At 36.3% G+C, this 22,888-nt stretch overlaps 1 protein-coding gene across 14 annotated transcripts in view; it reads right to left on the bottom strand.

Annotated features, from left to right (window-relative positions):
• The window catches only part of tenm2b (teneurin transmembrane protein 2b), a 576,016-nt gene that overhangs the window by 70,779 nt on the left and 482,349 nt on the right, over nt 1-22,888 (bottom strand). For all 14 annotated transcript variants that reach the window (XM_068216114.2, XM_068216117.2, XM_068216118.2 and 11 more), the window contains 2 exons: nt 5,279-5,484; nt 962-1,157 (listed from right to left, as the gene is read on the bottom strand). In XM_068216114.2, the coding sequence (XP_068072215.2) occupies nt 962-1,157; nt 5,279-5,484 (402 nt within the window). The remainder of the gene's footprint in view (nt 1-961; nt 1,158-5,278; nt 5,485-22,888) is intronic.

Genomic DNA, 22,888 nt, shown 5'->3' with positions numbered 1-22,888 from the left:
ACAGTGATGAATGTTTTCTCCTGACAACAGGTTTTGATATTTGGTTTTATTCTATAATACTGGACTTATTTTTCTACAAGGTTTGAACATTGAGAGTGTTTAAACAAGAGAGAAAAGTGTGAAAATGTTAATACCTCTCTGAGAAAAGAGTGTGTAGCGAGGGGTTTTACAGCCTTAATACATCTATAGTAATAGGAAAAGATTAAAGCTGACTACTTCACAGATTTTTCTTGTTATTTTTATAATGTAACTTCCATAAAAAAAACTAGGGACTACTGTATAATTTATGTTAACAGTATATATTTGGGTTAAAAAGATGATTAAAATACTATTTAAAAAATAAGTTTCAATGCTTTTATAATCATTAGACATTTCCTATGTACCGTCACTCGTACTTCATCCAAATATTGAAGCGTATGCCACCTGCTATGTTCTGAATTCCGAATGAGAGAACAAGTGAGTGACTTATGCATGAATATTTCAACACAATATATACAGTATAGCACATGAAAACACAGCGATGCCTCCTATATGCTTCACGAGTTCTGCATCACTGCCTGCTGTCATGACAGACATGAGGCCAAATTTACACTTTTCAATCCCTCGTTGACAGCTCCTCTCGACGGCTGGAGAAGAAAGTCTCCAAGTTGGCATTGTGCTTATTCAAAGTCATCACGATGGCAACGGTAGAGAAACTGCCTGAACAAACATCTTTCAGTGCTTATTTTTACTTTATATGACGATCCCTTTAACGTGAATTGCAAGTGGGAGCAATGAAAGCACATCACCCAATCCAATTGAAAACGCAATGCAAGGTTAAAGATGGATCAGGTGCTGTGTGTGAACTTCTCACAGTGAATGCATCTTTAACACAGTAAATCACCAAACAAACAAGTTTCTGTTAACTGTATTCCTTTCAAAACTTGACCTTAGTGTGTAAATAAAAGCTGGAGAAGTGTACCTAAGGCCACGGTGCTGAATGAGACGGGCTCTTTTTCCTTTCCGTCATTGTAGAAGGCCAGATGCCACGTGCCGGGGTCCAGATACTGCACAAAGATGGCCTCGTTCTGGACGACAGTCTGAATACTGCGCCGCTCACGAGGAGACTCGATAACGCTCCATTTCTCCTTCCCATCCAGCCTTTCCATGAAGTCATACTGAAGAGATGTACAGAGAAAGAGAGAGGTGAGAAAACAATCAGCTGCAGAGCGTCATCTGCACTAAACACTGTGATGACAATCAAAGAAGCCAAATTAAATCAAAATGTGGAAGAGGTAACAACTCTGGAACGTGACAGGGAACGTGTAAGAATTCTGGAGACAAATATGCAGCGATAATTTGGAAATCATTTACAATTCATTAAAAAAAAACGACGCACACATAAAGGCCCATCTACACAGATGGTCTCTTCATGGTGATTAGCAAAAACCTGTTTTTTTTTTTTTAAGAGGAATGTAATGGAGAACCAGATTTTATTGCTCTATAAAGGATAGCTCACACTCTGGCCACCAAATGGCCACAACCTCAAAAGGTTGTTGGATTTTGTCGGATTAACATGTTAACCTTGTTGGGGTTTAATTGCACAGCGAGAACTTAATAGCATCAACCAGTAGATTTAGATATCAACACTTGATATTTAGCAGTATCAAAACAGAGAGAGGATGGAAAATGGCCATAAAAACAAATGAGGACTACATTTCATGTAAGAGTTTAACGTAGCACCTGACTTTTTTCATATTTTGAAAACCTCCCATAGGTGCGTTTTCCAAACAACAACGTAACCCGCGGCTGAACTGTCATGGTACGATGCATCGTTTGAGGAAAGAACAATGTAGTGACAAATGTGTGTTGCAGATCTATCATTTGAACCACGTTAGTTATAAAGTAAAATGCCTTTAATGATGCTCTAAATTAGGTGGTAACAACTTCTTTAGAGAAGAACCCCATCATTTATTTGTGCAAATTATATTACTTTACACAAACATGCATTTAAAAAAATCAAATATTAGTTTGGGTAAAACATGCACTCATGTATATATGTAAGTGACATATATAGGACTTATATTTCCTTTACAAATATTATTGAGAACATTACATGTTCTATTATAAAACATAAAATCATTTACAAAAGGCTAACACGTATTCTAATTTCATATATAAATCATATAAATAACAAGCTTTGGAGGTGTATATAAATTCCGCTTTTAAATAATAGGTCACCTTTAGCTTTCGTCATGACAGCTGTGTTCAAAATGACATCATTGTTTTCAAGGCGATCAATGTTTTTCAAATTCCGAAGGCAATGCAATTGTAATGAAGATCGCTAAAACTGAACTGTAATGATACTTTGAAAGCAAATTACACCCGAAAGTGAGAACTTAATCATTCCAAGTTTAAATTTTAGAATGTTCTAAATGAATAGGGCATAGAGGGGGGGGGGGGGGATACTTGGAAAGGAACACAGCCAGGAACTATGTTTCTAACTACAGCTCTAGAGGTGAAGTTGTAACGTACAAGTTTGCGACGCAGTTTGCAAATTTCTGTTGGAACGATGGATTTGGGAAATGCCAAATCAACAAACTATGTTTATAACGACAGTACTTGCAACCTTAGTTGGCTAACGATTGTTTTCGGAAACGCAACCCAGCATGTTTACAATGTTCACTGTAAGAAAAAAGATGATTATATAATTACCTATTGACAATTGGTTAAACCCTAAAACAACACAGAGCAAGTCTTTAATTTTATACAATGGGATTAATTCATGTATTTATGCCTCAATACAATAAAAAATAAATTATGTTTATTCTCATTAAAAACAACTGGTTCATAACAGTTAGTGAATTTAAGAATCCAAAATCAAACAAAAAGTTTGTAGCTCAAATAATGTGTCTGTGCTCTTTGGGTAAGGGATTCATCAGAATAAACAACAAAAATCAGTCCAAGGCACTTGAAAAATGTGAAACTAATATTTAAAAGCCTTTATTGACATGGTTATTATAGGGTAACCCTGATGAAGGAAGTTGTTTGCCAAAACTTGTAGGCGCAGTTGTAAGAAATAACCATGCCAAGGCTTTTTAATGTTTTTTTTCCCCACATTTTTCGAGTGCCTTGGACTGATTTTTGCAGTTAGTTAATTTAGTTAGTTAAAACAGTTACTTAATCGTGTAACACTTTATTATGATGGTCCATTTGAGTATAAGTAGACTTTGCAAGTACATGTCAACTTACACTAACCTTAACCCCAACCTAACAATCTACTTATAATCTACTGAGAATTAGTTGCAATGTAACTTTAATTCAACAAATGGACCATCAAAATAAAGTGTGACTGTTAATTCATATACTTATCTTAATAATGTTTATTAACAAACTGTTATTATTATTTCTTCATAATAATACTCTTTCTGGAGCAAATGGATGCCAATAAACTTTATAAACCTTGTCCTTTTTCATGTATGTTAAAGCTTCAAAATACATCTCAATATACATCTCTGTCGTCCCTTTTGGTAAGCGATTATAATTTAGCTTCTTTTTCATCCACAACACAAAAGGAGCAAACTAGAAACTGTGGTTGCATACAGAGCTCACTTGCCCCTAGCTAACATTCTCAGACTCAGTCATTTGACAAGGTATCTACTTGATTTGTTAAAATATTTTTGACAACTAAAGTTTGATTATTTTGCATGTTTATTTCAAAGTACACCACACTGTTCCTGTGTGTGTTTGTCTGTGTGTTTTAGGCACTGACATGAGTTAGTAGAGTAGAGCTCAATAACATTGATTACCTTTTCAAATATGGTCAAAACATGGTCCCACAAACCTACTATGTAGATATCAGACAAAAATCGTACATTTTGAGCCCTATCATACACTCGGCGCAGTAAGGTGTAAGTTGTGTTTGGTGGGATTTGTTGCTATTTTGTTGCTATTTTAGACCAGTGCAACCCTAATTAGCAAATTAATTAACCCTAAATAGCAATTCCATTTGTGCCACTCGGTGGACTCATGGGTGTGCCGGTCTAATGGAGGTGTGTTAAGGTGCATTGTTGGCACATTACTATTATAAAGAACTGAAATAGGCCGTGCTATTGACCATCTAAAAGTTTGTCTAAAGTCCAGTGCAGAGCGCGATAGTTATGCACCTTTGTGGGTTCAAACACTTACACATTGCTTAATATTCACAAGATGTACAGCAATACACAAATATCTTTACATATGAAAACAATTTAAGGATTAAAATGTTACAAAAAATATATATATATTTTCTACATAAATTCAAAAACTACTGCCTCAGACTTTTTTCAGTTCATTCTGTTATAATTATTACCAGTGTTATTATATTTTTATGCATATTTACATTTGTTTTAATAAAAAACAAGTTTACCTGTCCACCTTTTGGGTTTTGGAGACAAATGCATCAATGTATAGGACATAAGAATAGGATGTGTGTTTGGATATAACTCCATTTTTTGAGCAAACTTTGTTATTATTGTTAATTTATTAATTTGCTGGAAATTAGAACTGAATTTAGAAATTGTTTTGAAACAAATCTTTGCACTTAAACTAAATTACATATGTAGACAAATGGATGTCTTCAGTGGAGTGCAAACAACACCATTTTCTTATCTACAAAAGTAAAGAGAAAGTAAAGAGGCTGAATGAAGGAGGCTCATTCTTTATCCTCATGCAGATTGTTAAAGTAGCAGTTTTTTCCACTTACAAAGTCCACCATGTAAACAGCAAACGTGGCTCTTAAAAGGAATGGGAGACAAGACTCTGATTGGTTTAATGCACGTTATGCTGAAAACACACCCATAACTCATTAAGAGAATAAGCATAACCCTGTTAGACCATGCGCCAGGGCGCATAACTTATTTTTCTGTCCTTAAAATAGCGTGTCCTTAAAAAAGTGTTTTCAGATCTACCCTTAATTTTGCGCCATGCCATTTAGACTTTTCCCTAGATCATTAGAATAGAGCCCTTTAAATCGATGCACTAAATGGCACTTTTAAAGCTTTTAATATGTAAAAATGTTGGTGGCTCTTAAATGGATGAAGAGAAATCCCTCAATTTATATTAGAAATGTATGTACACCCACAGAACAAATGTCCTATGGCTTTGGCAACATGATCATTTATAAATGAAAGCAGAATTTCCAGTGTTGACTGAACAAACCCTTTACCAAAATCTAATAAAAAACTGGACTCTCAACCAGAATTACAAATGGACATGGCCCCTTTAAGAAACTAAACAAGACATGAGGCGATTTGCTCACCTGAGCGTGTGAAGGAGGCAGGCCTTTGCGCATGTAGACCCCAAACAGCGCGTCCTTGCCCAGGGAGATGTTGAACTTGAGGAAGTGTGGCTGGCGCAGGTGAAGCAGAGACCTCCAGAAGACGCCTGGAGGAACATCCTGACTGACACGCTGACCCAGCTCCAGCTCCCCGCTGCTTATACTGCTGTTCTTCAACACCCACGGCCCTGAGACCGAAGCCAAGACGGGAAAGAAAAACACACAAAGAGAGCCTTTCAAAGACAAGGAGAACGGGGAACATCCTCAGCTCCGTGTGGAAATGTTTGCAGAGAAAAAATCAACATATATTATTCCACAGAGATGCAGCTCTATGCTAATGAATGAGCGGTGTGGGCTGCCAAAGTCATCAACCCTAAATCAAACCCTGTCTTCTCTCTTGAGATCATAATACCTCAGCATGACAGCGCTAGCCACACTCGCAAACCTCCTTTCCCATTACACCTGCTAAGTCTGTCCTCTAGAGAGAAAACTGTTGACGGCGCAGATAGATCCCGGCAACTCCAATCAGAAAAAAAAAGCCAGCAAATGGGCCTTGATGCTATCAGAAACAAACACACACACACACACACACACACACACACACACACACACACACACACACACACACACACACACACACACACACTGACACACTCTCTTTGTGTCTGAGAGGCCAGTGCAGCACGAGTGGGCTTGGTGTTAGCTGTCAGTCTAGCTGCCGTTTGCAATGTTTGATGTGCCCTGATAAGCAGAGACAATCTGTTTCCCTGCCTGCTAAAACCTCTGGCTGCATTTAAACGAGTTATGGTTCAGAGAGGAACTGAATCTGAGCGCGCGCGAGCAGGCTCTTTCCCTAAATGGATCAAGCTTTCTTTTTGCAAGCGAGCAGGCGCACGTACGCGCAGTGTCAGGCCTGAGTGACAGGTCGGTTAAAGCGGCCCGCTCTGGTAACCAGTGGGAGCTCGCACCAGCCTCCCTCATTAACACGGAGCATGGATGGACAGCTCGGCACTGAAGGAGAGCACCACACTGAGATGGAGAAAGTGAGATAGATAAAGAGAGAAAAATTGGGAAGCAGAAAAAAAAGGGGGAGAGAAAGTTCCCTGGAGAGGGTGCACAAGTCCTCAGCTTTGGAGCTCAAGTTCATACTCCTCAAGCTCGCAACCAGCCAGAACTGCTCACATCAGAGCCAATGAAAAAAAAAAACCTCTCCTTTACCCTCATGAACGCACACTCGCCAGAATTGGTATGGATGGACTTTCTATAGATTATGTCGGACTCTCCTCTTCATATGGCTTTGATAGCTAGTGTGAAATTTAAAAAGTAGGGACATTCAGGTAGAACATTCAAAAACTACTGAAGTATAAGTACTTACAGAAAAAAAAGACTTATGAAGTTAATATATCTAGTAGCACTTCATTTTACAGTAATTTTACATGTGTGCATTTTATGTACGTATCAAAGTCAGCAGCTGCCCACACAGATTTTACTTGTGTGGGCCACTCAGGTATATTAACGGCCATAACAAGTACATTTAATGACCTTTTTTCACTATTATTATCAACCTATTACACTTTTTTTGTAGCCGCTCAATATAACTAAACATCCGCAATCGATTAAGTTGTGGAAAATCTCACGTTGACCCATTTTATTCGGTGTACACAAGATCTGTCAAGACCAGCCCCGTTACCAGCCTAGTGAATAGGGTGGTTCTTTCTTTCTTAAAATATGAACCTTTTTGCAGCTATTAGCCTCCTTTTCTATTTTATTATGAGGTTTAAATACTTTTTAAGTACCATTTCTTGATGGATTAGCTTGTCAGCAATCACATTTTTTGATGTACCAAAAACATTTCCTAAAGATTTAGAAGAAAAAAAATTAGAATAATATTTATTTTACAAATACAAATTCATTACATCATATATCATTAGAAAAAAAAAGATGCTGTTCAAGTTTAAATTAAAAACTGGCCTATTGTCATTTATAGGCACAAACACAAACTGGCCAGCACATTCAACTTTCCTCAGTAATGCTGAAGCAACAACCAAAAGAGGATTCCACCTGGTCTTAAAGCCTTCTTTGATGGTTATTTTCCCAATTTCTTAATGCATAGCAGTCAAAATAGGACAAATCAGCTCGTGTATTGGACAAATTTTCAGACCTTTGTCAGTGAGGGGTGGGTGTGTCGAAGCACCCAAACCCCCTTACGGGCCTGAAGACGCTGGTAAGACAGTCTCACGTGCTCTGCAGACCCACAGACGCGCTTTTTTGGGACTTAAATTTGATGTCCGTCGTTTCTAAATCTCTTAATATGTTTGGGACTCGACTTTTGGTTTAGCTTTCTAACCAAATTCATTTTTGCATTACCTTTTTACTTACTCCTACTTTTGCTTGGCTTTGCAGCTGACCGCACACACATAGCTGCGAGAGCGAGAGAAAAATTAAATAATGACTCTTCAATCTAAATGACTCAAATTAACTTATACTAGAAGATGAAAAAATGACTGGTCTAAACTGGCTGCAAAATATATGTACACCATAATGGTTAATCTACCATTTACGCAACGGATGACCTTCTGGCCGCAACCTAGTACTGGAAAAAACCCATATAATCTTTCATTCACACACACTATGGCCAATTTAGTTCATCCAACTCACCTATAGCACATATCTTTGGATATTATGGGAAAACCCACTGAAAACCCATGTCAACACATGAAGAACAAGCAAACTCCACACAGAAATGGTAACTGGTCCAGCCAGGCCTTTTTGCTATGGGGTAACAGTGCTAACCACTGAATCACTGTGTCGCCCTGACAACAAATTGCATGGCACATTTTAACTGATTACAATTCATAAGTAATCTACCCAGCTCTAATTTCTACACCAGAACCTAACCTTGACCACTGAAATATACCCTTAATATACCCAGTACTTTCCTTTTTTTCCACAACAAATCAAATAAATTAAGAGATAGTTAGAGAACTTTTAAAGAACTATACAGGGTTCAATCTCTATCTATACACATAAAAACCTTTACTTATTTAAAAGTAGGGATGTAACGGTATTGTAAATACCGTCATACCGCAATATTAATTTTTTTCGATATTACCGAAGTCGCATGACTCGGTAAAACTATAGGTCTTCTGAGAAAATTTGCTCAGGCGAATGAAGCGAACGGGAGGTAACGAAAACTACAATTGCCATCAGCCCATGCTTGACCATCATCCCTTGCGGTCTGTTGTTGCTACAGATCCAGTAATGCGGAAATGGAGTGTGCTGCTAGAAGCGGGGATGAAAAGAGCTGGAAAACTCTAAAGCAGGTCGCACACCAGAAGCGCCACTCGGCGCCGCGACACGGCGCGTACATGACAGATTAAAGTATCGCACACCAGACGCGCACATTCGAATGATATTTAACATGAAACTAATCAGATGGCGCTCTGTGGCGTGGCTGAAAAATGAACTGCGTCCTGAGCCGTCGCCGGGCGCCGCCGACAGCCGCCGACTTGCGGCGCCGGTGTGTGTATCCTGATAGAAACCTATGATTAGAATTCTAAAATACATGGCGCTGCGTGGCGCGCCGCCGAGCGTCGCTTCTGGTGTGCGACCTGCTTTAGTTCAGACTTCGCAAGTTTGATCAAGGCTGCAGTCTCTTCTTCTCAGTTTGATATGGAAAAGCAGATTATACCGAGGACACGGGTAAATCTTCAAAGGGAACAGTGTACTTTATAACTTCATTCACATCACCCTGGCTTCGTTGTTTCACTTTCTCAACAATAAACTGTAAACATGATTTAAGGAACTGCCTATTTTCATTTTTAATATTAGCAACTTAGACAGCAGAAATGTTGAGGCGCCGTGCTGCATAAGATGAGCGTCATCTTCACTGTATGGATATTTATAACAAAACGGAGCCGATAACAACTGCCTCCTTTCAATTTCATTGAAAATACGAAACACAGCCTCTCTTTTGCTGAGTATCAGTTTTAAGAATCGATAATGGCCATTTTAAAAGTATAACATACAATAAGTTTATACATTATAGGAAATAAAGGCAAGCGATCAGTCAATATACCGAATGTACGTGGTTACATTAATCATTAACTTATATTTGCGCTCAGCCAAAACACGTTACCTGAGAACAAGTAATAGATTCCAATGCCCAAAGTCAGGGAATATGTTGTTAGATAAAGACAACAAGATAAATGAAATATCCCGTTTAATAAATATAGTGAGATTAGATCCAGCGGGAGATGCTTGATGAGAAGTCCGACTAGCAGAGCTCTCATCTGGGTAGATGGGCTGAGTGTGATTAAATGTTGAATGTGATGAGTTTTCAACATCACTAAATTAAAACTTTATTTTTTTACATGGTTTAATAATTTTTTGTTATTAAAATTGAAGTTCCTGTTTCAAAGCTTACAGATAGATGGCTAATTTGTATGTCATTGACACTTTTGGCACTTTTTTGGAGTATTTTCATAAGTTTTGTTTTTTCCTGTAAATGATTCAATAAATACCGTACCGTGACATTCATACCGAGGTATTACCGCACCGTGAAATTCTGATACCGTTACATCCCTATTTAAAAGACATCGCAGTGCCCAGTTAATAAAGCGCTTACTCACTGGCAAACAATGGATGCATTTGCAGATTTGGTTACAAAATATTGTGGATTCTCTTCATTCAGTGCTGTTTGTGTCCTGTTATGATTTAAAATGAGAAATCACTTGCGACCATTTCATGCGTGCAGGAAGCTGAACAAATCATTTCAACAAACTCATTTGAGAAGTTGCGCATAAACACATAAAATAACTGAATTTCAATATTTACTCCAAGTGATGAAGCTTGGCATGCTGACAACTAAAAAGAAAGTTTCAAAATCAAACTATATTATAAGTCTAAATACACATGACTCATTAAACTACTTGTACATTAACTGCAGTATACTAGTTAGTATACAATAGCCTCTGTCACACAGTGATGCTAGTAAATATCTTGAAAATCTCCGGAACAACCGGAGTAAAACTCAACCGGTAAACTCAAAAAAGCAGTGTTTACACAGACGAGGACATTACGTAATTTGTTAGGAAAAGACAGATCTATTCCAAAATACCGGTAAATTCTGACATCATGACCAGAAATGGCCTTTAAATGGCTGCACTTTTATTTGTAAACATTTGATTGCATTACAAACTCTGTGGATGGATAGGTATTGTGATCAACTTCGATGAAAACATATGGAAGAACACTTTCGCATGTCAAGATGTTCACAATATATGCGTGTGTGCTGGTGCTCACTGTGTATGACTCCCATGAGTTTGAAGAACTGCATCCATACATCTCTGCAATGGGTCAAATAACTTATTAATAAAGTCAGCTGGAATGGCAAAGAAAGCTTTCTTGCAGGACTCCCAGAGTTTATCAAGATTCTTTGGATTCATCTGCAATGCCTCCTCCATCTTACCCCAGACATGATCAATAATGTTGGCATCTGGTGACTGGGCTAGCCAATCCTGGAGCACCTTGACCTTCTCTGCTTTCAGCAACTTTGATGTGGAGGGTGAAGTATGAGGAGTGCTATCCTGCTGAAGAATTTGCCCTCTCCTGGGGTTTATAATGTAATGGGCAGCACAAATGTCTTGATAACTCAGGTTGGTAATGTTGCCGTCCACTCTGCAGATCTCTTGCATGCCCCCATACTGAATGTGATGCTAAACCATGATTTTTTCTTCACCAAACTTGACTGATTTCTACAATAATCTTAGGTCCATGCGGCTTCCAATAGGTCTTCTGCAGTATTTGTGATGATTGGGATGCAGTTCAACAGATGAGTTATCTGAAAATCTACCCTTTGCCACTTTTCCAAATGATCAAGGGTAAGTCAAGTTTTTATTTGCTGCTCTTACAACTGGGATCGACAACAAGACTATTATCAGGGAGTGAAGTTTTTAATTTTTTATTTTTACTATTGTTATTATTATTTTTACAAACGACTATTGTCAGATTTAGTGCACTTTTGTGTATAAAATTATTTGCTAAATACTTTTAGTATGGCACAAATACACACACACACACACACACACACACACACACACACACACACACACACACACACACACACACACACACACACACACATACATACACACACACACATAGTGATTTTATTCTTCCTTTGCACTATTTCTTCCCTGTTCTTTATGGTTCCATAAATACAAAAGAGCTTAGTTAGACATACATATGTATAATTGCATAATTGTTCAATCATAAATTAAATATAACTGTGAATTTTTTAAACAGTCGGTTAAATATTTCATTTGCAATATTTCTTCTCTGCATGTCATTTCTAGCTTGCTTCTTAGTTTTGTACAAAACTTGCCATCTTTGGCTCTTTGATGAATTGCTTTTGTTCCTATTTGGATAAAAGCATCTGCGAAATGCATAAATTTAAATGTTATGCAAATTGTAAAAATACAGTAGTGTTGAATGGAAATGCCAAAAGAGACGCCTGAGGAACAAACAGTCTGAATAATTCATGAATAAAAGTGTTCCTTAGATCTTGCTCTGTTCAAATAAATAAACAAATAACACCAAATTCTGCTAGATAAGTTACGTCATACAAGCCACTCAATAAGGAAAGCCCTACAGAATTATGATTGTGGGTCAAAAGTTATCACCCATGGTTTGCATATAGCATCACACCTGGATGTTCAAAAACAGCTTCTTTCTGTAATGAACACCATCCATCAAAAGCAAGGCTTTCCAGTTCTGCTCCTGGGTTTAGCTCCACTAGCTCCAACACACTTGTCTGGAAAGTACTAGTAAGTCTGAGGAGGTTTGTTTAATTGGGGTTGGAGCTAAACTCTGTAAGACACTTCCATCCAGAAACAGATTTGAACAGCCCTGATAAAAAGGGTTATATAAATCATATAGAGCTCCATAATTATCCCTGCAAATGCATACAAAACTCTAAATTCTATTATGTAATTCTCAATTTTCACAATACAATTGGTTCCCACTGGATGAAATCCTGCCCTATATTTTACCACAGAAAAAAAAAAAAAAACTCTTTTACTCTAAAGTGTGTCATTACAGAAGTCAAATGGCCTGTGAATGTTGTATAATGTAGAAAATGTGGGCTCTCAGTCAGAATCAATGATTTCTCAAGGGTTTAGAAATATATTTTTGGTAACTATTTATTTGAAGGGGAGTTCAAAAAACTTTTATAATCATTAGACAACACATGCCATGAACATAAATGAGACTAGATGGATGCTATTGACAACTGTCATTTAGTGTCACTCACTCTGTTATGTCATTTTAAATGCAAAGGTGACATTGTTTGAGATGTTTTTGTCATGAAAACTTGACATGACAAAGACAATAAAACTTGTCATAAATCTGTCATAAACATAACTTTCGTGATGTAATTATTATTGTGTCATGAATTTTATATCAATGTCATTAATACTTTTCTTGATCTAAACGACAGTGATGCGAATTGAAACTGTAATTACATATTAATCATGCTGTTATAAAATTATTTGACAATTATTTTTTTTATTTTTATTTATCAAAATATTATTTTGTTTCACTGAAAAAGGAATCAGAAATAAAATCAAGACTTTATAAAGGTCTTGAGACAATTATGTTTGTGACAGATTTATGACAAGTTATGTTGACTTCATAATGTCAAATTGTCATGACAAAGACAATGGCACAGTTTGCGGTTTTAGTGTTGTGGTAGTTACAGAAAAATAGTAACTAGTTATAGTTACTACTAGTTACTTCTTTCAAAAAGTAGCTCGATTACTTTATTGATTACTTACACATAAAAGTAATGCATTATTGTTAAAAGTCATTTGAGTTCTAAATATCTCCCGTTAATGCCCATATAGCATCACTTTAGTGCTGCATGGAAAATACATTGTTGATCAGCTTCACAGTTTTAATTCATCTGCATTCTCACAACTGAAACACAAGGCAGACTTAAACAAAAAATCTTTTTTTAAACAATATGTTATACAAGTCAGACCAGCAGCACACAAAAAAGAAAAATATCACAAGGTGATAAACCAGCTGAATAATATATTTAGAAACAAAAAACAAAATCTTAAGTTGCTTCAGCATTGTAAAAGTTGTTGTATTTAACCCTTAAACAGATTTTTTGTTTGGGTTCTTGCATTTAACCCTTAAACATGCGTTTAGAGGTTAAATACAACAATCCAGCCAAACTGCAGCCAAAATAAATAAACTTACTAAGTAATAAAAAAGGAACCTTATTGTAACGATATTTAAAAAGGACAGTGCATACGGAAAGTATTCATAGCGCTTCATTTTTTCCACGTTTTTTTAAAGTTACAGCTTTATTCCAAAATGCATTAAATTCATTTATTTCCTCAAAATTCTTCACACAATACCCCATGATAACAATGTGAAAAAAGATTTTTTGAAATTGTTGCAAATTTATTAAAAAATAAAAACTCTGAAAAATCACATGTACATAAGTATTCACAGCCTTTGCCGTGAAGCTCTTAATTGAGCTCAGGTACCCTCTGTTTCCCCTGAACATTCTTGAGATGTTTCAGCAACTAATTTAAAGTTCGCCTGTGGTAAATTCCTCATCTGTAAGTGAAAGATGTTTGGAACCAACAGGACTCTTCCTAAAGCTGGTCGGAAGAACAAGGGAAGGACAGAAGAACAGAAGGACAACCATCTGTGCAACAATCCACCAATCAGGCCTGTACGGTAGAGAGGCCAGACAGAAGCCATTGCCTGCCTGGAATTTGCCAAAAAGCATCTAAATGACTCTCAGACCATAAGAAACTAAATTCTCTGGTCTGATGAAACTAAAATTGAACTTCTTGGAGCGAATGTCAGGCATTACATTTAGAGAAAACCAGGCACAGCTCATCACCAGGCTAATACCATCCCTACATTGAAGCATGGTGGTGGCAGCATCATGCTGTGGGGATGTTTTTCAGCAGCAGGAACTGAGTCAGGAAGACTAGTCAGGATAGAGGAAAAGATTAATGAAGCAATGTACAGAGCCATCCTGAATAAAAAACCTGCTTCAGAGTGCTCTTGATCTCAGACTGAGGCGACGGTTCATCTTTCAGCAGGACAATGACCCAAAGCACACCGCTAAAATATCAATGGAGTGGCTCTGTGAATGTGCTTGAGTGGCCCAGCCAGAGCCCAGACCTAAATCATATTGAACATCTCTGAAGAGATCTGAAAATGGCTTCCCATCCAATCTGATAGAGCTTGAGCAGTACTGCAAAGAGGAATGGGCAAAAATTCCCAAAGACAGGTGTGCCAAGCTTGTGGCATCATATTCAAAGAGACTTGAGGTTGTAACTGCTGCCAATGGTGAATCAACAAAGTATTGAGCAAAGGCTGTGAATACTTAACTACTAAGGGTGTCAAGATCCTCCAAATTCTCGGTTCGATTACATTTTCGATTCTAAAGGCACGATTCGATTTTCGATTATGAATAATTAGGTAATGACCAATTAATTATTTGTAGCCTACCGTTTAAACTACCTGACCTGTATGGTCTTTGTTTTACCCATAAACAAATCATACAGTAAATGAATAAAGGCAAGGTACACACATAATTATCACCTGTCAATCACTTTTTTCTGCGGGACTCGTGAATAGGCAGTGATCTGTGTCGTTATAATGGCGTCGGTAAAAAAGACGCACAACCAACAGGAACCAGCCAACAGTATCTGAGGTGTTCGCTAAAATGACTAAGTACAAGTGAGTGAAAGATTAAAGCAGTCCTCTGACTGTCTGGACCTGCTGTCTCAAGCTCATATGGCTGTGTGTGCGTCTGTGTCTGTGTGGTCACGTGATGTGCATTTTCAGAGGTAGTGAGGAAGGAGGGCTGCTTAGAAATGCTACACGCCACTGTGGATGTCAAATCGTTGTCGTTCTAAAATGCCATTTAAAAACAAAGACAGTGTAAACAGGGCCTGAGTGTGTACTTTTCGCGAGCGGATTTGCAACAGGGGCGTGCGGAGGATCGCTATGCCAGTGTTGTCTATCGGACGAACCGTACGTAATACGTACATAGCAGAGCTTGCAAAACTGTGTTTTTTTTTGTCAACAACGCGAACGTTGTCAACATAACTCACTGGAAATCCAAAATGCTTACACACCGGCGACTTCATTGAAAGAGGAGAGGGTTTAAGCTCTGTCGACGGGTCTCCTGCGTCTGCAGTTTAACAAGCACTTCAACAAGCCTGTTTTTTTCCCCCTTGGCAAGCCAAGCTGACGTGACATGGGGGCGTGGCAGCATCGACGATTCTATTTTTTGATTCGATAATCAAAATTGAGCATAAATTTCGATCGATTTCCATTAAAAGTCGAAATCGTGACACCCCTATTAACTACGTGATATATCTTATCTTATCTATGTGATTTTTCTGGGGTTTTATTTTTAATAAATTAGCAACAATTTCAAACACTATTTTTTCACATTGTCATTATGGGGTATCGTGTGTAGAATTTTGAGGAAATAAATAAATGTAATCAATTTTGGAATAAGGCTGTAACAAAAAAAATTTGGAAAAAGTAAAGCGGTATGCACTGTAATGCATTATAGGATTAGTTACTGTCAAAAGTAATCCAGTTACAATAACTTATTACTAGTGATGTGTTATTGCCCAACACTGGTTTTAGTAACGTCAAGTTTTCATAACAAAGAGACAGACAGGCTATGTTATTTGTTTATGTCAAGTTGTCATGACAAAGACATCTCAAACAACGTTATATTTGCATTTAAAATGAAATTACTGAGTGAATGAAACTTAATGACAGTTGTCATAAGCATGCATTCAATATCATGTTATGTCATGATTATAAAGATGTCACGGCAGTCTTATAAACACCATTTTAAGTATATATTTTTTATATAGGTCACAAACAATTTTGCTTGCATTCAGCATTTTTCTGAGCATTGGCTCTCATGTTATATACATGAATAAACTTGCCCTTCTGAGATATAGTCTCAGCTACTTTTCACGTGAAGGTCAAAAGTCTCCTGCTTTTGTTGAGAGCTTCACAGAAATCCAAACATGAGCCATATGAAAGGGCCCTGTAGACCCGCATAATAACAGCAGTCAAACTGGAGGACAAGGCGAATCCAGTATCATGCTTCTTCTTTCCCACTGGCAGCTCACTAAAACACACGAGTCTGTGTGCATGTGTGTCTCTAGGACAGCTAGCCCTTCTCAAGAAAGCTCTCCATCAAAATGAAAGAAGAAAACACTTCAGAAATACAGAGCGAGAGCTAGAAAGAGCGAGAGAGCTCAAATGCACTCTAAAACCTTTGCATATCAAGTCCTTCAACCCACATTATGATTATCCAGAATCAAACAGAAGTCCTTCCATTATCAACTCAAGTGCATTGGAAAAATAGTGCCTGTGACGACATTACTGGAAAATTATATTATGTTACTTCATGTATGCATGCGTCACGACATTTTAAAATTAAAATCATGACATTTTAGCTTGATTGAATTCATTGTACACTTTTTTTATTCATCCATTGTGTCGATTTATCTAATTTTTTGTATAATATTTTGTATGATATAATAGTTAAGCAATATCAGAATGAGCTCAATATCACATGAGGGCTGTTTTAGTCCTACATAGCACACATTCAAATGGAATTCTGAGTTTAAGCTTAGTAAAGTCAGCATTGTGTGATATTTTGCACATTATTGTCTGCCAATGAACTGCAGAACTGCTGTTAATTAATGAAGCAGTTGTCCATTTATAAAGACATCCATTTACTTCTGAGTGAATCATCCATTTGAATGAATCAATTCAATAAATCAATCACACATTTATCGCCACCTAGCTTTATTGACAGCTTTAATGTCTTATTTTTTCATTAAACAAAATATTTTTTGTTGTTGTTCCTGCGTGAATTTGGTGATTTTGGGAATCAAAAAATCTAAATCAACCAGTTCATGGAGCGTAAATAGATTAAAAATGTGTCTAAGAGTGCTTTCATACTAGCACTTTTGGTCTGCACCTGGGTTCAATAGACGTCAAAGTATGGTACAGTATGTTAAGCTAGTGTGATTGTGTCCGTGAACCGTACCCAAGTAAGCCTAAAAGGAAATGGTCTGGGGTAATGTTTGTGCAAACTCTGGCACAGTTCACTTCTGATATGAATGCAATCGGACCAAATAACGGAAGTGAACCGACAACTGTCAAACAACATTTTTATAACGTTTATTTGTGTGTGTATGTCTGTGTATCACCTTCCTTGGTGACAAGCGTTTTTAAAAATACTGGTAAATTCATTCTGTCAATTTTCCTGGAGAAGTTGTAACATTACTGGTAATTTGCCAGAATGCTGTGCTGTGTGAACACAGAAGCAAGATTGCTGGAAAGAGCGCGTTCACGTCCAGAACACACTGATATGAGATGTCGACTTTAGCCAATCAGAACACAAACGCATTCACGTCCGCATAGTCTATGAAAATAAAAGCCTTTAAATATTTTTCCAGACATTTAGCTACTAGATGTTAGTCAGATAACAATTCTATGTTCCTTCTTAATGCCAATTGTGTGAAAAATTATCAATAAAATGTTTATGATAAACCGCTGTTTGTTTACCTTCAAGCTCTGCTTCAGTTGCTTGACACGTGTACATGTGAAGCAGCCAGTGAGCGCCAGCACACACACATATTATGAACATTTTGGCATGTGAAAGTGTTCCTAAAATATGTTTTCATATAAGTTGTTTACAATACTGGTCACACTTTACAATAAGGTTCATTAGTTAATGTTAATTAATGCATTTACTAAGATGAACAAACAATGAACAATACATTTACTACTGTATTTTTTCATGCTAGTTAACGTTAGTTAATGAAAATACAGTAGTTCATTGTTAGTTCAAGTTAACTCATGGTGCATTAACTAATGTTAACAAGCATTGACTTTAATGTTAATAATGCACTAGTAAATGTTCAATTATGATTAATAAATGCTGTACAGTTGTTGTTCATGATTAGTTCATGTTAGTAAATTCATTAACTAATGAACCTTGTTGTAAAGTGTTACCACAATACTTATCCATCCACATAATTTGTAATGCAGTCAAGTGTGTAAACACTTAGCTGTTGGCTCACATTTCTGCCTTTAGATGTCTCACAAAGCAGCTGCATAAATGGCAAAGCTTTAAATAAAAGTGAAATTGCCAGACCCCTTCTACACAAAACACAAACGCCAGACACCTTCTACACAAAACACAAACGCCAGACCCCTTCTATGTGTACAAATACAACTGCAGCCTTTTAGAGGTCATTTCTGTTTAATGATGTCAGAATTTACCAGTATTTTGGAATGGATGTGTTATTGGTCTTTTCTGAAAAAATTCCAGAACATCTGTGAAATTTTCCAGATATTTACCGGTCTCACTGTGTGAGAGGGTCTGCTTGTCTTCACCAAAAACAACTTCTGCAGACATCGGGTGATGTTCTGTTTTTTGCAGCAAATAGACACAAGTGGCTCTCTGTTTTTTGGTTTTGGTGACAAAACCAAAAGATTCGGTAAAAGCAGATTGACCGTGACATGCGCATGTCTCCATTTTGGGGCTTTGCTTTCATAGCTGTCACCTAGAAACAGTAGTACACAAAACAGCAGCTTGATGACGCAAGCGTACCGGGGTTAAGAAGGAAAAAAGACTGTTTGTACAGCAACCAGTAGAGGGGGGACAATCGAACTTGGGTTTTACCCAGGCATTAACTGTGAAAGCACCCTAAATTAAAAATCAGATGCAACAAAATGATTAAATAAATAAACCATAACAAAACAAAACAATTTAAACAAATGTTGTGCTCAATAAATTATAATTATGTTGAATCAAAATAAATATATCTTTCGAAAGCTACACTCTAAGAAATAAAGGTACAGGAGGTGTCACTGGGGCAGTACCTTTTCAAATGATACATATTTGTACCTGAAGGGTCCGTAATGTTACCTTAAAGGTACATTTTAGGTACATTTGGGCACTAAAATGCACCTTTGAGGTACCGCTATGAACTCTTTGGATACAAATATGTATCTTATGAAAAGGTACTGCCCCAGTGACAGCTCCTGTACCTTTATTTCATTAAATAGTGTGCACTTTATAATGTTTGTTTGGTGTTTTGTCACATTTAACACAACTATACAATGATATGATATAACTGGTTTATTAATAAGATTACCAGTTGAAATACAGAGTAAGTCTATTATATCAAAAAAGAAATGCAAACCTCAAACTAAATATACTTAAAAATCATAAACTATAGTAAATAAAAAGAAAAAAAAATTAATAACATGCAAAAAAAAAAAATAAAATAATGAATAAATAAAAGTGTAAAAAGCCTTTATCAATTGATGATTTCCCATTGCGACCATTCATTTCGTTGCCTATTACTCTTCCAATCAAATAGGATTTGGCATTCACACACCTATACTGTAAACACACACAAGCTTCCCAGTTAAACCTAGATTAGCACCTATGTGTTTTCCTCCATGAAGAAGCCTGGTTTTTGAAGGGAGAAGCTGCACTGTCAATGAGGAACGTCAATACCAGCACTCTCTAAAGGTCGGCGGCAGTCGTTATCATCTGAACGTGTTGACACTGATAATGATAAATCATTTGAGGTGAACGCACAACAGACGGGAAGAGTCTTTGTGTCGGAGACACTGAGAGTTAGCCAGAGCTTTGAACCATTAACTAAAGTCCATTGAGATCCAAAACGTCTAATCTAAATAACCCCGTTTATCAAAGGTCACCAGGAAGAAAAAAAAAGGCACACAAGAGTTTTACACTGATGTACTCCCTCAGTATACAGGAAAGGAGAATTGCTGGTTGGGCCCAGATGATTCCTGGAAAGCCTCAGGCTGACATAGAGTAACATGTGTTATAACAAGGCTAGAATGTCTAAATCTCCAGCCATCATTTCAAGTGTATTAGTGTTACCAATCTCGCGTAAAACTGCAGCAGAAGCTTTACGAAGAGTTGGAATGATTGCAGACAATACAAAACGGCAACCTCAGCATATTTAACTATCCAAATGTCACATGCCTCAGAGTTAAGCCAAAATATTCAGCTAAGAAAAAAATGTTGAGTGAACTAGCTACCGTGGATTTTTGTAACATAATTATTATAAAGATAATAATTATGTATATTTAACAATTATATTTAAAATATGTTTAACATAATTACATATAACATGTAATTATAATTACATATATATCGTCATTACATGTTATTCTAAAGTAATTACATATTTATTATCATTACACAGCAAAACGTCTAGGAGGAAAATAAAAGAACATTTTAATTACACTTTTATTCTTTATTTATAAAATACTTATTATCAGTGTTGGAAAAAAAGTATCTTTTGTAAGTAATGCATTACAATATTGAGCAAACTTGCAGGTGTTTTTTTTCACCTTTTTTATAGAGAAGCACTGCATTTAACAACCACCTATATAATCTACACCTTCATTTTCCTTTAAAAAATGTAGGATAACATTATAATTTAAATTTACAGATTAATGACAGCACATAAAGAAATGTATTTGCTACTTTTGAATGTTTTGTGTTATTAGCTAAGTAAATTTGCTGTCCATTGAGATAAAAATTGCAATAAAGCCTAAGAGTAGTATGATGAAATAATTTATATTAAGGGAAAAACAGATTTAAAACTTTTAAAATGTTTAATAACAACATGAACAGTAAGTTGATAAATAAAAACCCAAATCAAACTCAATCTTTGAGCATTTTTTTTTACAATAAATAAGTTGCTTCACGTGGTCTTAACAAATGTGGATATAGTTTCCCAAAAGAGAAAAAATCTTACTATATTACAAAACCTAGTTGCTTCTACAGTAACGTTAGGCAGTGGCTGCATCTTCTCAACAATGAAAGCAATATAAATTTTTTTTTAGTTTAGATGAATTAACTGTTTTACCTGTAGAAGGAGCAGTAATGTCAATCATTTGTTGTTTAACTGGAGGTGTGGTGCGAGTGTAGTGCTTCGTGTTCAGATTTTTGTTTCTTGCAGTTGTCAAGAGTTTTACTTATGATCTACATTTAACAATAATCCACTAGTTTTCTTTGATGAGTTAAAAAAAAAAACAAGAATCCATTAAAAAAACATACGTCTACGGCCTGCCATTGTTTCTGTTTCTGACTATCTGTAGTGATGATGGGCGATTCGCGAATGAATCGTTTATTTTAAAACTTAAAAACTGTAAAAATCTAGGTGATCCAGTTGAACCAGTTCATTAAATAGTATGGAGTTGTCGTGAAACAGTTTGCATCTTCAGTAAGTACTAACATATCGGATACCGCCTCTGACTCAAAATAAACCAATATTCTGAGCTATTCAGTTACTAGAACAGTACACTCACTCATCTGCTGTAAAAAATACACCTGATGATGATGATGAGTGCTTGATTCATTGAGTGTGTGATTCAACCTGACTAAGGTAATCTTTATTCCACACTATATTTTGGCCAAGCTAAAAAAGTAACTGAGTTTCATTTTTTTTAAAGTAACTCAAATAGTATTACTTACTCATAAAAGTAATGTGTTATATTACTTGTTACTTTTTAAAGGTAATATTATTACATAAAAAGCATTACTTATAACTTGTTACCCCCAACACTGCTTCTTATAAAACCAAAATTGTACTTTGATCATTAAAAGAAATCTTGAATTGAAGCCAACATGAATATATGTTGACTAAGACCTGATTTGGAAAATAAGCTTTGCTGTATTAAACTGTTTGTATGTTTATTAGTATATAGTTATTGTATTTAATAAACAAAAAGTTAATTTAATTTTTCTCTTTTTGTGTGTCCAGAAATAACCAACAATAGGCAACATGCGTTACAATGCATGTCCACATATGTGACAAGGCTTTCGAAACATTTTGGACAGAGGAAAAACAAAAATGTGTCATCTCGCTCTCCAAATTACCATCCTGCCAAATTGAGTGCAGAACTTCTCCATTGTTGAGGCGACAGATGAGTTCTGCATCATGACTGGTACATACAGCGTTGTGATGGCTCTGCTGTGGTCACGACCAGTTATTCTTTGTGTGTGTGAATACTTCCAGCATTTCCTTCACCAGTTTTGAAATGTATGTCTTGGTTTGTCATGATTTTTCTTTTTTTTTTTTTTTTTTTTTTTTACTTTTGGCTGTCCAGACTTTTAGAAAGCTGTCTGGATATAATATGTAAATGCAAGTGTGAACATGCATTCTTAAAAATAAATGTTCTTTATTGGCATTAAAGAGCCCACATTATGCATTATACAAGGTCATATTTTGGTTTAGGGGTCTCCAAAAAAAGACTGATATGCACACATCAACAAAAAACACTTTAATTCTCTTATAATATGCATTTATTTTTACTCAAGTATCTCAATGACTCCAATTTGATTTGTTTGATGATTCATTTTTTCCAAACCTGTCCTTTGCATGCATTAGAGCTAGGTTGGCTTGGCTATACTGAGGTATTGTTGTGAAAATGAACTTTAACCATTCATACAAATGA

This window comes from Danio rerio, chromosome 21 (genome assembly GCF_049306965.1).
Source record: "Danio rerio strain Tuebingen ecotype United States chromosome 21, GRCz12tu, whole genome shotgun sequence".
NCBI classification, from domain to species: domain Eukaryota; kingdom Metazoa; phylum Chordata; class Actinopteri; order Cypriniformes; family Danionidae; genus Danio; species Danio rerio.
The sequence above is the reverse complement of the archived record's forward strand: the minus strand, read 5'-3'. Positions and strand labels throughout refer to the sequence as shown.